At 39.6% G+C, this 16,658-nt stretch overlaps 1 protein-coding gene across 1 annotated transcript in view; it reads right to left on the bottom strand.

Moving 5' to 3' along the window:
• The window catches only part of LOC134675418 (forkhead box protein P1), an 85,768-nt gene that overhangs the window by 17,480 nt on the left and 51,630 nt on the right, over positions 1 to 16,658 (bottom strand). The window contains exons 4-11 of the mRNA XM_063533663.1: positions 5,954 to 6,039; positions 5,153 to 5,261; positions 4,286 to 4,489; positions 3,068 to 3,179; positions 1,873 to 1,989; positions 1,593 to 1,701; positions 904 to 1,082; positions 254 to 331 (exon numbers count right to left, since the gene is read on the bottom strand). Of these exons, the coding sequence (XP_063389733.1) occupies positions 254 to 331; positions 904 to 1,082; positions 1,593 to 1,701; positions 1,873 to 1,989; positions 3,068 to 3,179; positions 4,286 to 4,489; positions 5,153 to 5,261; positions 5,954 to 6,039 (994 nt within the window). The remainder of the gene's footprint in view (positions 1 to 253; positions 332 to 903; positions 1,083 to 1,592; positions 1,702 to 1,872; positions 1,990 to 3,067; positions 3,180 to 4,285; positions 4,490 to 5,152; positions 5,262 to 5,953; positions 6,040 to 16,658) is intronic.

Here is a 16,658-nt window from a genome sequence, read left to right as displayed (position 1 = left end):
TTTGTTACAATTATGATGATTTTTATGAATCGTGGATATTATGAAGGCATCTAGGAGGAGAATTTCAAAAGGACGAAAGCTACGAGCATAGAGTTTTGAATAAAAATCTGTTATAATTGGCCCTCTTATGATCCCAAGATTTTAACTCTTCTAAATCAGCTCGAGCAAGCCAACGTTTGTTGGTTTATTCAAAACCTAAAATCCCCTTATTCTTACAATTCACAATCTTAAACGAAACATGTTGAAAACTTACCACCAGCTATAGCCACACCAGACTTGTCGGAGACTCGGCGACGGACCGGTCCGGGTGATGTGCCTTCATTGGGCGCCCCTGAAATTGTAGAAGACATAAATAAAAATCAGATCTAATTCAATAAAGTGGTAAATGAATGAATATTTAAGTTTTAGATGAGCTGTGTTAGAGCAGCGGTAAGGAAACTTTCGAAGCAGTGGTGGAACCCCGTCCACTGAGTTTCTTGGAACTTAAGTATATAGCTCGTCAATTGCTCAGCGATGAAGTAAATAAGGTGATGTTTCGGCTGGTGATGGCTCGAGTTCCTAGCAGCATGCAGATGCTGCTTCATGGTTGCCAAACAGACAGTTGCAGCTCTAGTTGGTCTACCACCTGCAATCTGCATCATCAGTCCTCAAGGGTGTGGACTGTTTCCAAGCGCCAAAATATTAATGAAGGTGAAAGGTAGCTGTCTAAACTAACCATGTGGTGTTTCGGCTGGTGATGGCTCGAGTCCCTAGCAGCATGCAGGTGCTGCATCTTGGCTGCCATACGGACAGACAGTTGCAGCTCCAGTTGGTCTACCACCTACATCATTAATCGTCGAGGGTGTGACCTGCTTCCAGGTGCCTAGATTATCATGAAGGAGAAAGATGGGCGTCTAAACTAACCATGTGGGTGTTTCGGCTGGTGATGGCTCGAGTCCCTAGCAGCATGCAGGTGCCGCATCATGGCTGCCAGACGGTCTCGTTCTCGACGCAGTTGCAGCTCCAGCTGCGCGACCACTTGCATCTGCACGCGCGCCTGCGCGGCTGATCTATCGTCGAGGGTGTGGGCTGCTTCCAGGTGTCTGGATTATAAGGGACATAGATGAAAAATTTTGGGTTCTTACGCTATGATCAATATACACAAAAGTAGCGGAGTATTTGGGAGTAGGTTTAAGTAGGTATTATGCGCCTGGTACCCATCAAACAGTGCCGAATTAACCACTAAGCAAATTAAGCAGTTTTTTAAGGCACGACATCTAGAAGAGAGGCACTGAAATCTCAGAAAACAATCATCTGGTGGAGAACCCCGGAGAAAAGGCACCATGGTCTAGAGCAGCCATTCTCAAAGTGTGTTCCGCGGAACCCTAGGGTTCCGCAAAGCCTCTGTTGGGGTTCCGCGAAAATACTTGTAATAATAAGAAAAAAATCAGCACTTCCATAGGTATATCTGGTCCACAGTGACGAACGAAAATTATTAATTTGGGGTTCCGTCAAATATTTCGCTTTCCAAAAGGGTTCCGTCACCAAAAAAGTTTGAGAACCGCTGGTCTAGAGTCTATAGAAATGCTTAGAGCATCAAAGAGAATACATACTTGAGGAACGCCTGGTAGTCATCAGCGAGCGCATCGCAGCCGGGCCACTTGCAAACTCCGCGCCCGAACAGCGGGTGCTCTTCCATCTCGCTCCCCCACAGCATAAGACCTGCGATATATAATCAGATTCAATATATTCACCAGATTTAGAAAATTCTTAGAACTCTAAATGAAAAAAACAAAATCTGCTCTAAATAAATATGCAAATCTGCAAAAAGACAAAATTGGTAAAATAAAATCAACCTGGGGTAAAATAAAATCAACAAAAACAAATTCACACCTGGAGGAGCATTAGGCGGCACAGAGAGAGGCCCGTGCATGAGGTACTGGCGCTGCACGGCCTGCAACTGCTGGACCAGCTGTTGCTGCTGCGCGCCAAGCTGCTGCTGAAGGGAACCTGGGGATGCAAGAGTATTGTGATCATCTTCTAAAGTCATATCAGCCAGAGGATGTCTACTGCTGGACATAAGCCTACCCCAAAGAGTGCCACAATGACAGGTCTTGCGCCACCCGCATCCAGCGGACACCTTTACCAGGTCGTCAGTCAATTATGGGCCACGCAATATCAATCATACAATCATATCATTACACGAGATGAAATAACATCTTAGGATACGGATGTGCTTTCAGAATTTTTGATAAATAGTATCAATGAGACAATTGAGAAGATGTTTACACCACCAACTTTTCATCGATTTTATTTTCTTGAGCGAAGTAAATTTTGTAAAAGCGTTTTGCGAATGTTTTCTTTGACTTATAGTGATCACAGTAATCCTAATATAATAATAATAATTTAATGCTGCAGTCGGTACCTACAGCCTGAAATCTGCAGGGTATCCAAATCCTCACCAATTGAAATCAGGGGAATGCTATTTGAAAATTTTGGGTTTCAATACTAATATACAACTGACAAATCAATTAATATTGATTTACGGTTCTGATGCACAAGATATAACTCCTATATCTTATACCTTTAAACGAGCAATTCTTGTACAGTCGCCATCAGATATATCGAAGCAGCCAAGGTGTTCACAAATATCTGAACACGCCTCTATTGTCAAGGCGTTAGAGTGCGCGTTCAGATATTGTGAACACCTTGGCCGCTCCGATGGCGACTGTATATATATTTCGGCTATAAACGGCTCTAACGATTTAGATTAAATATGGTGGTTTTTGGGGCAAGACGTAGCGCAAGACCGCGCTAGATGGAAATTGAGGACAAGGAAGGCCGACCCCAAGTAAATGGGAACAGGTCTAGCAGGAAGAAGAAGAAGATGGTGGTTTTTGGGGGCGAAAAATCGATCTAGCTAGGCCTTAGCTCTGGGAAAACGCACATTTTTGAGTTTTTATATGTTTTTCGAGCAAAGCTCGGTCTCCCAGATATTACAAAATTGTACGGATTGTACCATCATTAACCTACTAGTTGTAAACCTTATTCGAGTGTACCAAGGGTCAGTTTCCCGTGTTGTACTTACCAGGGGAAGCGTCAGGAGGCGGCAGGTGCGACTGCGACAGCAGGTTCAGGTTGATCTGGTCCTGCAGCCGCGACTGCTCCAGCTGACGCTTGGCAGCCTCCGAGGATAAGTGCTGTTTAGAAAACAGAATAGAACATTGGTTGCAAATACCCGAAGATACAGAAAACAAAACACTGAAATGGTTGGGACTAAGCTACTCGTATAGGTATAGTATGTGTACCTATGTAATAGTACATTTCGATGCTAGTGCGGAAGGTATGTCATTACTTCACGAGTACCGAGATATCTTGCCACGAGCCGCAGGCGAGTGGCAAGACTCGGGACGAGTGAAGAATGACATTTCCGCACGTGTATCGAACGACGTTTTTTAATACAGTTGCGAAAAAATAAGAAAAACATTGTTAATCGTACACTAAACAAAAGTGGTAACAGTGACAGCTCGGTTAGACGTCGTCTTTAAGTATATTATATCTATGGGCGTTTGGCAGCTATTCCGTTCCATTCAGTCAACTTATTAAGAACGGAATTTTCAATATTGAATATTAAAAAATAAACGTGTTATAATGATGAAGAGGTAAGTAATTAAATATGAAATATGTAATATTTTTCGTATTCTTACATTAACGGTAGGTTTTTATGCTGATTACGACGTTTAAAGGAAACTAATATTAACACTCATCAATAAGTAGTCGTGAATTGGAACAAGTATAAATTTAAAAAAAATGGAAAAGTAAAAAGCACTAGTTCGAGATAACCAACTTTCCGCACGCTAAACAGCTACGTAAAGTAGCACTTTTTGAGCAACTGTATTAAAAAATCTTTATTGTACAGTCGCCGCTGCAGTGCCTTGGCCGCTCCGATATACCTGAGTATATCGGAGCGGCCAAGGCACTCACAAATATCTGAAGACGCCTCTGTTATCATGGCCCTAGGTGCGTGTTCAGATATTTTTGAGCACTTCTGCCGCCCCGATATATATTAGATGGCGACTGTTCATAAAGAAAAAGAATAAGTTACTAGGTAACTAAATGAAACCTAACTAAAGAAAAATGTTAATTATCACTCTCAAGTGACACGCTTCTCGGTGGAGAAAAACGTCATGAGGAAATCTACTAACCGCATTAAGGCGCTTAGGCCTCTGGGTTGGAAGGTCAGATGGCAACAGGGTCCCAGGTCCAGGGACTCTAGGGTCAAAGTAAGATGAGGAAGGTTTTGAACCTGTTTCTGCATATGATGCTGATGGAACAGCCGCTGCTTCATCAGCGCCTGCAGCTGCGAGTGTTGGTCGAGCAGCTGCATGGCCAGCAGGTCTGGTGCGACCAGCGGGAGTGGAGAGCGGGCACCAGCAGTGCTTCCGGCTGGAGACACGGGTGCTGGTGAAGAGTGTGCTGAACCAGCGGTTGGGGAGGCTGGGGCTGATGCCTGCGGATTGATTATTTTATGAGTGCTGTGGAACCGTCCATTTTCACAAACTTTTAGTTAACACTTTTGTTGGCAAATAAAAAAAAAACGGTCTAGTGCGAGTCGGACTCGCGTCCCAAGGGTTACGTACATTAGTACATTACCCAATTTTTAACAATGTATTTTGAACGTGAATGAAATGTCTTTAAAAAACCCATTACGGGTCGGATCAAAAACGAAGTAATTAAGTTCGACTCACGCTTGACTGCACTGCTTTCCTGTCATCCATAGGTAAAGAAATTTTGTGTATGTTTAAAAATTTTTAGACCCAGTAGTTTCGGAGATAGAGGGTGGAGGGGAATGGTTGGATAGACAGACAGAGAGACAGACGCACGAGTGATCCTATAAGGGTTCCGTTTTTTCCTTTTGAGGTACGGAACCATAAAATCGTGAGATCAAGCCTCACTCGCGCCTTATAAAGCAAAAACAATGCTGTAATGATTTATCTTCTTCCTGATGAGGTGGCTGGTCGCGGGCGGTTATCATGGACCAGGCTGGGCTTTTTTGACTGTTACTGGGGACCCAACGTTGACATTTTTTGACGGACTCTGTCTAATAACGGCGCTGAGCTTCTCCGTCCCACCTGCCAGACTGATGTTAGAGCGAGAGGACTTTAGTACTCACCCGTGCAAGAGCGAGAGGCTCATGGTCTCTGGGGGGCGAGGCGCGGCGCGGGGGCGAGCTGCGCCGACGCCGCCGCGCCGCTTCGCCGCCCCACCTGCCGGACTCCTCTCTGTAAACATCAACATGGGTCAAACTTGGTTCTACAGAATTATCACTTACGCTCCTTTCTTGGCAGTAAAGCCCCATTTTATGCCTTCTATATGTCGGCGGCCGATCGTAAGATTAGGCAGATCGTAATGTTCCTGTGTAATGTTTTGACGATAGTCACAACTCACATTAATCGAAGATATAGGTAGGATAGGTTTGTTAGGTTGCTTCAGATGCCCGAAGGGCAAACTGCCCAGAAATAGGGCGTCCGTCGACTCAGGGAACGAGTCAAAGTTTTTCACGTTTCACGATATGCCTAGGAATTTCACGATATGCCTGATCTCACGATCGGCCGCCGACATATACACACTTGTCGAGAGACCCGGAGACAGGCCGAGAACCAGTGTGTGAACGAATTTGTAGACTATACTTAATGTCATTTTAGAAAGACTAGACGTAGGCGTCTTTGACCAACTCTAACAGCGAGGAGTACCTACGTTGCTTATCACGCTGTAAACATAACAAAATTCGCAATACTTACTCGTACATTGCGTCTTAGAATAAACTTTAATGTGTAATAAAAATCGAAACATAAGTTATTTTTAAAAGTTGCTGGACAAATGTTGGTCAGTTTGAGGAGTACAGCGTACAGTTTAATTTATTGCTGTTACAGGAAACACCCGGTATGACATCTATTTCAATATGTGTACAAACCTGTCCAAACAGCGGTCCAGCTCGAAAGAGTTTAGTAGCGGCGGCTTCGCGGCGCCCGGTGTCGAGTTCAGTGCCGGCTCGGGACCCTGCGGACAGACAGACAAACATACATCAACACCACCTAGTCATATGAGTCCAGCGCGAGCTACGCGCTACGAGCGTAGGAAAAACGCGGGAAAACCCGTATAGGGAAAAGCGCTAATGAACATAGAGCTATCGCTATCGGGTCGCTGGCAGCAGTGGCGTAGCTTGCGGGGGCGGTCCGCCCCGGGTGTCCATTTAGGGGTGACACCCGACCGTCAACATGAGTAGTGCCACCGATGGAGTAAATCCTGACCTGAGCTATTTAACAAAAATTACAATTACTATTTTTAAATATATTTTACAATGTTGATTGAATTTTGGGGTGACACCCACAATTTCCGCACCGGGTGCCACCCATGCTTGCTACGCCACTGGCTGGCAGTGAAGGTGATTGTTAGTAACACTGTCACACAAAACTCGATAAATCGATAAACACATGGATATAAATGCATGGAAAACGTTAGTTTTTTTTTTCATGTTGGTAACAAATAAATAGCCTAGCCTTTTTTCTTTATTGGGAAACTCGTTTCGCCCCCAAAATGTACTCGTAGATATTACCAGACACATATTTTACATACTAATCAATGTGCCTTTTGGACCTCTGATAATATTTGGCTGTTTCATACATTTTGGCTGGTCCATTTTCTATGAAATAAAAAATAAAATAAAATAATCTTTATTGCAACTTTGAGTTGTTACATAACATTAGTTCCTGACTCTCAAAGTAGGTTTCCCTGTGGGAGCGTAATTTTTATTTTCGCGATCTCGGGGTTGGTCTCATATTTAAAGTTCCTCAGTATAATCCCAAAACCTCCTCGGCAACGGGAATGCACTCATTTTGTGGCCACCATGTATAAGTTAATATAGAATATATACCTATGAAGTTAATATACGAGTAGAAGACGCAACCTAACCAACTTGCTAATTAAGAATGAATAACATAGGCCTCTATTCCAAACACCGTTGGACTGACTTCTGAACTCTGCTATGCGAAGCATGATGTCATGCATTTGTTTACATTATTTAATTTACACAATACGTCATGTAGCAGTATTATAAACATTAGTAACTATAATATATTTGTCTTAGCTTATACAGCTTGTAACACAAAACTAAAATTGGTCGTGTTTGCTTCGCTAAGAAACGTTTGTGTACTTTTGTTCGTCGTTTAACACCTACACTGAATAAATTATAGATGTCTAGACTAATATTAATATATTAGAGATGCACCGGATATTCGGTTACTATCCGGTACCTGATCTATCCGGCCGGATAGGGGCTATACTCATAAATTACGTCATTTCAAATCGGGGGGTTCTGGACATCGGATGATGGTAGCATGACGTAGGAGGAAACGGGGTCATTCGAAGCATGATTTTTGGATGATTTTAGGGGGGGGGGGGTCAAAAAATCGGCAAAAATAGATGAAATAACATTACCGGATGGTATAACTTGGTTTGATTTCGAAGTAAGCAGATTGGATTTAAAAAACAGTCACAGTCTTAATGGTGCTCGTTTATTATTTTATACAACTTAGATACAACAACGTATCGAACAACGTTTTACAGTACATATGGCCCTTTAAATTTTCAGCCTAGAAAGCTATCAAGCTAAGCTAATTTCAGATTTCAGATTTCAGACTAGTGCTCGACATGCTAATGCCCAATAGATGCACCCTGCGGTAGCAATGTACAAATTGCAGAACATTCCCAAAAAGCGGAAACGTTCTCGAGAATGTTCTCAGAACATTCCTGCAACATGGAAATTATTGTTTAAACAAGAGAATATACTTGAAATAAAGTTTAAATAGGCATAACTTAAAACTAAATGTTATTATGCTTATATTATTGTCTATTACAGTTAGCTATTTTGTTGATGTGATATATTTACCAATAAGTTGCTTAAATTCTCACTTTATATCAGAGAACATTTCGACTTTCGACAAATTTTTCCAAAATTTTTATTTAGCGTCATTAGAATCTAGAGGCCTCTATCTCCCGCCATGCCAAATCTCAGCGCGCTCGGACCAACTTGAAAAAATTAAAAAAAAAGTCGGCCATTTTGTTTTTTTTTAATGCAGTTTGTTTTGTCTCGGGACCCTCTATGACATTTGGTCGAGCACCCCCCACCTATCACGCACCGTTTAAAAGTTGCCATACAAAATAAAAGTGGCCAGTTTTCCCAAAATTGTAGCATTTTTCCAAAAAAATTTTTTCATATGTTTCTAGGGGACCCTGAGATTCAGTGACCAAAATTTCAGCGCGCTAGGACAAAATTCAAAAAGTTTTAATAAAAAGTCGGCCATATTGAAAAAAAATGGCGGCGTCAAAAACTGCCAGGGTCCCTCTATGACATTTGGTCGAGCACCCCCCACCTAAGTCTGACCGTTTGGCCGGGCCGTCATACATTTTTCTGACCGGAAGCGGACGACCAAAAGTCGGAATTTTCTGGGGGTAAAGACTACACCTAAACTATCGTGAATATTCATGGTATAAACTACGATAAATAAATAAATTCTCGTTCTCGAGAACATTCTCAGAAGTTACCGAGAATTTCTCATGTGGAAAGTTTCGCAACTTTGGAAAGTTCTCGTGCGTGCATTGCTACCCTGCGGTCACCTCTATTAACAATGACTTAAGTTTCAAGATGATATGTACTGGGACCGTGTCGAACACCACCCTAAAGAACTATGATAAAGTCTTATTGGAGCATCCTGTAGAGCTAGAGGTAAAAAAACTAGCACATGTTATTGTTACGGCACTTGCTGTATAAACACGTGAGCTCACCGCGATGTTGCTAATGCCCACAACAGGGCGGGTTCATAAACTTAATGCGATATTGATTCATTTCCGAGTACCTAAAATACAGAATAAAGATAAAGTGATAAGAAGAAAACCTAAACTATTCTTAGATAATTTTACTTCAATTAATTACTATGGAGAGCGCACGTTTCAATATTTGGTACCTAAAATTTGCTAAAAAGATAAGCCCACATACCTTTAAAACAAGTGTTAAAAAATATTTAATAGGTATTCCACAGGAACCGTAGAGAGGGGTCAACTTATTATGGAAACATATAAAAATGGACCCGTCTTTGCTGGCCCTGAAGGCCTAATAGAATAATTCGATTTAAATTTGCATGCTTAGTTATTAAATTAAAATAATACAGCATGTTTATAAATATTTAACTGACACAAAAATGTAGATCAAGAGCTTAGCTGCCATCAAACTGTTTCGCAGTTTGGCAGTCCTATTTCAATGTAACACCTTATGTACTGTCTTTATGAAAATAAATAATAATAAAAATCAAATGTATAAATATTGACATTTAACATAAATATGTACATCATGGTGGTGGGGTAAGATTAATTATGGGGCGAGAGAAACTCTTGTAGGAAAGAGAGAAAATCTTCCGATACGTCGTTTTCGGTGATCTCATGATGATATGTTTTAGAAAACGAAGTGTCTGATGATTTAATTTAGTTTTTAGGGTTCCGTACACAAATTGTAAATACGGGACCCTATTACTCCGCCGTCCGTCCGTCTGTCTGTCACCAGGCTGTATCTCATGAACCGTGATAGCTAGACAGTTGAAATTTTCACAGATATATTTCTGTTGCCACTATAACAGCAAATACAAAAAAGTACGGAACCCTCGGTGGGCGAGTCCAACTTGGACTTGTCCGGTTTTTAATTACAATTCTATTCATGATGTAGGTACCTTTACTTTTCCAATAAATGAAATTATAAATGTCTTATAAGAAAAACTGATTGAATCCAGGATCCATCCCATTTAATTAGAGTGAACCTTTCTCATTTTATCAACGGCAAACTTTCCCGACGAGCTAGAACTAATTATGATTGGAACAAACTATGGGAAATTAAAAATGAAGCGACAGATTTACAGACAAAATATCTGTCCTAAGTAGATTAAGAGGAAAGTATAGCACGTAGGTACTCATCCTGTACAAAAAAAAATATTTTTCAAATCTGAATATGTGACATTCCACGGCAAACGGTACCTTACGGCGGCTGGCGCTTACGTCGTGTAGCGCCGCAATAATACTGGGTTAATAATAGCGTAAGCGCCAACCGCCATAAGGTACCTTTACCGGTGGGACGTCACATATTTTCCATTCTCCATGAATTCATCATATCAGCCAGACTATGTCCACTAGCTGCTAGACATAGGTTCTCTATGATTTATTAGTATGTTATTGACACAATGAAAAACGAGGTTTATAGGTTTTCCGTTTTTCAAAATTTGCCATACAATTATTTTTAAAGCGATACCTATTAACCTAGGATATATTACGTTGAAGCGATCGACATCAAAATTAAAGTAATTTGTCGAGATTTAGTTAGTGGAAACCGTTTTCTTCCGAAATGGAGCTTAATATAAAAAGTATCGTTATTTCGTTAGGATCGCAAAGCTGTTCTTCCCTCTTATGGCTCGATTTAAACTTTAAGATACCGTCAATAAATATCTAGAAGCGTTATGGATTAGATAATATATGGCAGTGTCAAATGTGACGTTTCTTCAAACAAAAACGTCACTTTTGACAATGACACATCTAATCCATATTGTTTATACCTAAATATATTAATCGTTTATAAATATATTAATCGGCGTATCTTAAAGTTCGAATTAAGCTTGTGTTGAAATAATTTGGAAACACCAGCAGGCGTGGCTCACTCCGCGATTTCGTCGCTTTGCTACAGGTAGCTAAAAGTACATCCGTTCGACCCCAATTTTGGGGTTTGCCATAAGCCGCGCGTGGCGCTGTCGCCACCTAGCGGCCATATCTGTGCTGATCGTAACAGACGCGTTTTGTTAGATAGTGAGTCTTCTGTATGTACTTAGTACTATTATTTATTCTGTGGCACCACCGTGACTGCAATTATTTCCGAACCTAAACTGACCCTCTGCAGCCTCTGCTGCTACGTCCGTGGGGCTCAATTGGCTATTCTACATTTTTAGGGTTCCGTAGTCAATTAGGAACCCTTATAGTTTCTCGTCCGTCTGTCTGTATGTCCAAAGGCTTTGCTCCGTGATCGTTAGAGTTAGAATGCTGCAATTTGGCATGGATATACATATATAGTCCGTTTTTTTAGCATTAGAAAGAACTTCGCAGAAGTAAGCTTGTGGTTCCAAATCCGGCACTTTTAGCGGTAATAATTTGAAGTAAATTATACGTATTGACCCATAGATTTATTAGTTTAAGTATTGACCATGCTACATTAGATAATTCAATCATTATGTATTAACAATTAAAGAACCTGATAAAAACTGCGCGCTTGCTTCTGTGGAGTTCTTTCTAATGCTAAAAAACGAACTATATATAGAAGAATATTTAAAGTTTTTAAAGAAAATATGTACTTATTGTAGAATAAAATTATAATATATAATCGCCTAAGATTCCGAGATGCAACGAACACACAAAGGAAGTCATTTATATTATTTTTAATAAACATTTTTAAATTAAACAAACAAATCGTGAAAATATCCATGTAAGGTCACATGTTATTCGCACGTGACATTTTTAAATACAAACAAATTGTTGCTTAGTTAGTGTTTACATACATACAAATACGATAGTGACACGTATGTATGCGTATGTAGTTTGTATGTACGTGGCTTAAGTAAATAAAGAATTCGAGTGATGTAATCGCGATATTATTATAAAATCATATTATGGCATGTTCACAAAACAAAATTTGACTTTGAAACCTCGATAAAATTTTATTTTTACATGTGAAAACTGAATGGTGTATATAATAAGTGGTTCGGACGTTTGTATTTTATTTTGGGTAGTTCCATTTCATAACTTTGAGGATAAAGAGGAAAACCCACCTGACCCCGTAGTGCCTCGTATTTGGGGTGAGAGGGTTTTTCATACAAAGGTGATTTTGGAAGATTGTTGGATCGTTTTTTTTTATTTGAAATTGCCCTATTTCTAATTTGAATACATTATTTTTGTAGCAGTAGCCTTAAAATCCTTTCTCACCCCCCTCTCAAACCTTCTCTCCCCATTCATAACCCAACTCTCCCCGCGAAACCTACTCACCCCGTTTTACGGTACCTACTGTTTTAAAAACATTAGGCAAAATAGATCAGGTTTTTTTGTGTATCCCTTGGCATGAAATAAGAATTAAGAAATATTCTTACTTAATGAATTCATTCACATTCATAATTTTTAATCAATTTAAAAATATACGTTCTAAATTATTTACTATACCTACATATTTACAATACAAGCCTTTATTACTGCCTGTACATTTGATCCGAATGAACTGAGAAACCAACATCGGGAATTTAAAAGCTACAACTATAAGAAATAAATATACCTATTTAAATGTTAGTAGAGTCAGGCCAACGCAACCCTGCACGGCTTTTACAATAACAAAGTGTGGCAATGTCAGTCCAGTCAGTATTAATGTCAGATTTCTATAAAAAAAATAGCTTATAATGACACTCCCTCATTTTGTTCTGGTCAAGTCCGTGCACAGTTAGCTTAGATGGACTTCTAATATGCTCACCTAAATTAGATACTTACTGCCGTATTCGAACTTCAAGATATTCACAAGAGACGACACGTACTAGATCCATTCTAGATACGTTTAGATATCAACTAGTTCACTTTTGCAGCGCAATTCGGGCAACCAATGTCACTTTTACGTTAGATAGAGTAAGATATCTAATGTGAATTGGATCTCTGAGTCATATCCTGTGGAAATCGTTCAAGAGTATCTCCAGAATCGCGCAAATGTCAAATTTGACAGGTTAGATCTTAAACATATCGTTATCGTTTCTTGGTGATGTCTAAAAGGTGTCTAATCGATGTCTATTTCAAAATCCGAATCGGGCCTTTAGTTATGTAAAAAAAAAAATCTATTTATTTCCAAACAAAGTTCTTAATTCTACATACATATGTGTGCAAAATCTCTAGTATGACATTATGTGCGCGGTCACTATTGTCACTAAACTCGCGTTTTGTTGTTATGGTGATATTGACAAATACTTACCATTGCTTTTAAATTGAGACAAAACGAAACAAAATTATAACCCTATTTTTATCAAAACAAACTTCTCCGCACAGTGGTGCCTTTAAACAAACCGAGACAAAATATCCAATATTATTATTTTTCCAAAGTAAACCGCCACTGTTGTTTCTGTATAAATAAAAATAATTTAAATTCAATCGTTTACGTCTGTTATGTTATGTTATGTTATGTTTGTTTGGGCCAACAAAATAAAACAGTGAGCGAATAAGCAAACATTTGGAAGAAAGGATTCGATGTGGAGTTTTGTTAAATTATCCTTTATTTATGTTTTAAGTTCAAAGTCCTATGGATGCGTTCTCAGTTTTACAATACAGACGTTACTTATTTTAATGTTATGATACATGAAATTAGCCAGTGTCCAGATTTGCACATAAAGGAGCTTAGATATTTTACCTTATTCTAATTATGAATTAATTTATTTGTGATAAAATCATAATATCACAAAATACTATTTCCGCCTCTAGCTCTAGATATTAATTTAGTCAATCATACAAAAAGAAACAAATAATTAATTATAGGTACATTTTATTAAGATGTATAATTATTTGTCCTTATTAAGATGTATAATTATTTGTTTTGTTTTTTTTTATATGATTGACTAGATTAACACCTAGAGCTAGAGGCGGAAATATATATTCTGATCTTCTCTTTTAAGAATTTTAAAATTAATTTTTAAAAACTATCCTATCTATCTATCTACCTATCCCTACTAAATACTGCGCCTACATTTTTAAAAGAAAAAATGCATAAAATAGTAGATATATATCAATGGGATTTTTATAGGTACAGGTCAAGCGTAATCGATCATACGAATATAAAATTAAATCTTCGTTAACCTTTTCGACGCCGTGTCAAACACAAAAGCTGTCTAACGGACGCCACGTCACCGAAGTGTCAAAACTGAAATTGAACCTTGTGCATGCACGTAGGTCTATGTTGCTCTGTGGTCTGTGACCGATTAATCCGTCTTTGGCGTTGACCTGCGGTGCGGATATATCGGTCATTTGCGTCCAAAAGGTTAAAAAATGTGTGATGTACGGAACTCGGACTTACACTTGATCGGTTGTTTAGAAACATACATGTAGATTAATATGATTTTTGTAAATAACTAAACTTACAATCGTAGAATGTGAAAAAAATGAATGTTTCTATATTAAATAAGAATGTGTGATAATATTCTACATTTATTAACAATTTATGATAATTTATTTATTTATTTAAACTTTATTGCACAGTAAAAAAATATACAAAAGGCGAACTTAATGCCAGAAGGCATTCTCTACCAGTTAACCTTTAATAATGAATGTACGAATGTATTCGGTAAAGGGTTAAAATAAAAATACCTGTATAAGTTAATCTAGTTTATAAGTATCTGATTGATTATAGAGGTAGAGCTAAATTTTTGATTGACTGTGAGTATAAAAAATATAAAACAGGTGTTGAGCGAGACATAACTAACGACCCAAAAAAGTTTTGGAAATATGTAAAGAGCAAACGTAAAAATATGAACCAAATAAGTGACGAATATACCTATCAAGACCGAACTATTTCGGGCCAGGACGCGGCAGATGCCTTTGCTCAATATTTCAGCTCAGTCTTTCATAATGAGGTACCGCGACTAAACGCCGAAGATGCGGCGAGGGAAAGCGCAACGCGCAGCGGAGATGCACGCGACTCGGCGCGGGTTGCCATCGATGCCATCAGCACCACTGACATACGACGCGCTGCAAAGCGGCTCAAGCCGAAGAGCGCTGCTGGGCCTGATGGCATACCTACCTTTTTAGCGAAGGATTGTATATCTGCTCTTGAGTCACCCCTTCTAGCTATATTCAATCTCTCTCTACGGTGTGCGGAGTATCCGTCATGCTGGAAATTATCGAGAGTAACCCCTGTCCCCAAGAGTAGTACAGGATCCGATGTAACAGGATATAGACCCATTGCTGTGCTGTCAGTGTTTGGCAAATTGTTTGAATCCATTGTAGACCATCTTATCGCTCAACAGATCGCAGTAAAAATGAATGACGCTCAACATGGTTTCCGTCGTGGTCGGTCAACAACGACAAACCATGTTGTATTGGTTGACTATATTACGGAAGCTATGGATGCCCGGATGCAAGTTGATGCAGCATACTTTGATTTTCGTAAGGCTTTCGATCTTGTAGACAATGATATCCTGCTGCGAAAATTCGCAGACATTGGTTTCACTCCTAGGCTTTTACACTTTTTCGCCAATTATCTACAGGATCGAAAGCAATATGTTAAACTTGCCGGATATGAATCTCCACACTATTATACTCGCTCTGGTGTAAGCCAGGGCAGTACATTAGGACCTACCCAATTCTTAATAATGATTAATGATTTGCCAGCCGTTGTCAGTACAGCCCAGTGTTTGATGTTCGCCGATGACATCAAACTTTTCTATCGTATTAAGGACGACCACGACCGACAGCAACTACAAAAGGACATAGACGCTATTGCTGAATGGAGTAACGACAACCGCCTACACTTTAACGTATCCAAATGTATCCATATCACTTTCTCTAGACTCCGAACTCCGATTCCTACCACCTACAGACTACATGACACACCTTTAGTACAGACTGACGAAGTACGCGACTTAGGACTAAATTTGGACAAACAACTTGACTTCAGACTTCATATAATAACAATATGCAAAAAAGTTTCGAAAACGCTAGGTTTTATATTTAGAATATCTTCACAATTTTCCAACATAAAGGTGGCAGTCATGCTCTACAACGCTTACATCCGTAGTCGCCTTGAATTTGGTGCTGTAGTATGGGATCCCTATGAAGCTAAATATACCACGATGTTGGAAAGAGTGCAAAAGAAATTCTCGAGACACGTCTACAAACGTCTGTATGGATATTACCCCTACATGTATCCGTCTTTATTCGTAACAGGAATGGTCGGCCTTCAAACACTAGAGACTAGACGAAAGCTGCTACACATAATGCACTATCGACAACTACTTCACAATAAAGTAGATGGCGCATCCGTGCTTGAGAGAATGGGACTGCAAGTGCCGCGGGCGAACGTCGCAACAGGCGTGCCGGACGGGTGCGGCGGCGCGGGCGGCGCGGTGCCGTCGCGGCGGCGGCGGCGCCTGTTCGCGGGCCACGGCGCGCGCACGCAGCGCGGCGCCCACGCTCCCACCGCTCGGGCCCGAACTGCTCTTAACCGCATCATACTGGAGTCAGATGATGTAGATATATTTGCTGATAGTGCTGGTGTATTTTACAGGAATCTGATAAGGTGCATAGAAAATAATATAATGTAAAAATGCGTCCCGGATCTCATTGTTATAAGTTTATTTGTTGTTGTATAAATATTTTTAGAATTTTAATACTATAATGTAATATACCACATAAGTGCTTTGGTGTCATACTGTTAATTTATGTGTAAAGTTTAATAAATAAAATAAAATAAATTGACAAATGTGGATTATATGGTCTGAATAAAGAAATTATTTATTTATTATAATAGAGTTAGACCAAGAAAAGTCTGCAGCGATTTGGATAGCCCACGCTGTGCAAGT

Source organism: Cydia fagiglandana, chromosome 22 (assembly GCF_963556715.1).
Source record: "Cydia fagiglandana chromosome 22, ilCydFagi1.1, whole genome shotgun sequence".
NCBI lineage: Eukaryota > Metazoa > Arthropoda > Insecta > Lepidoptera > Tortricidae > Cydia > Cydia fagiglandana.
Note: the sequence above shows the minus strand (reverse complement) of the source record. Positions and strands in the feature narration are given on the sequence as shown.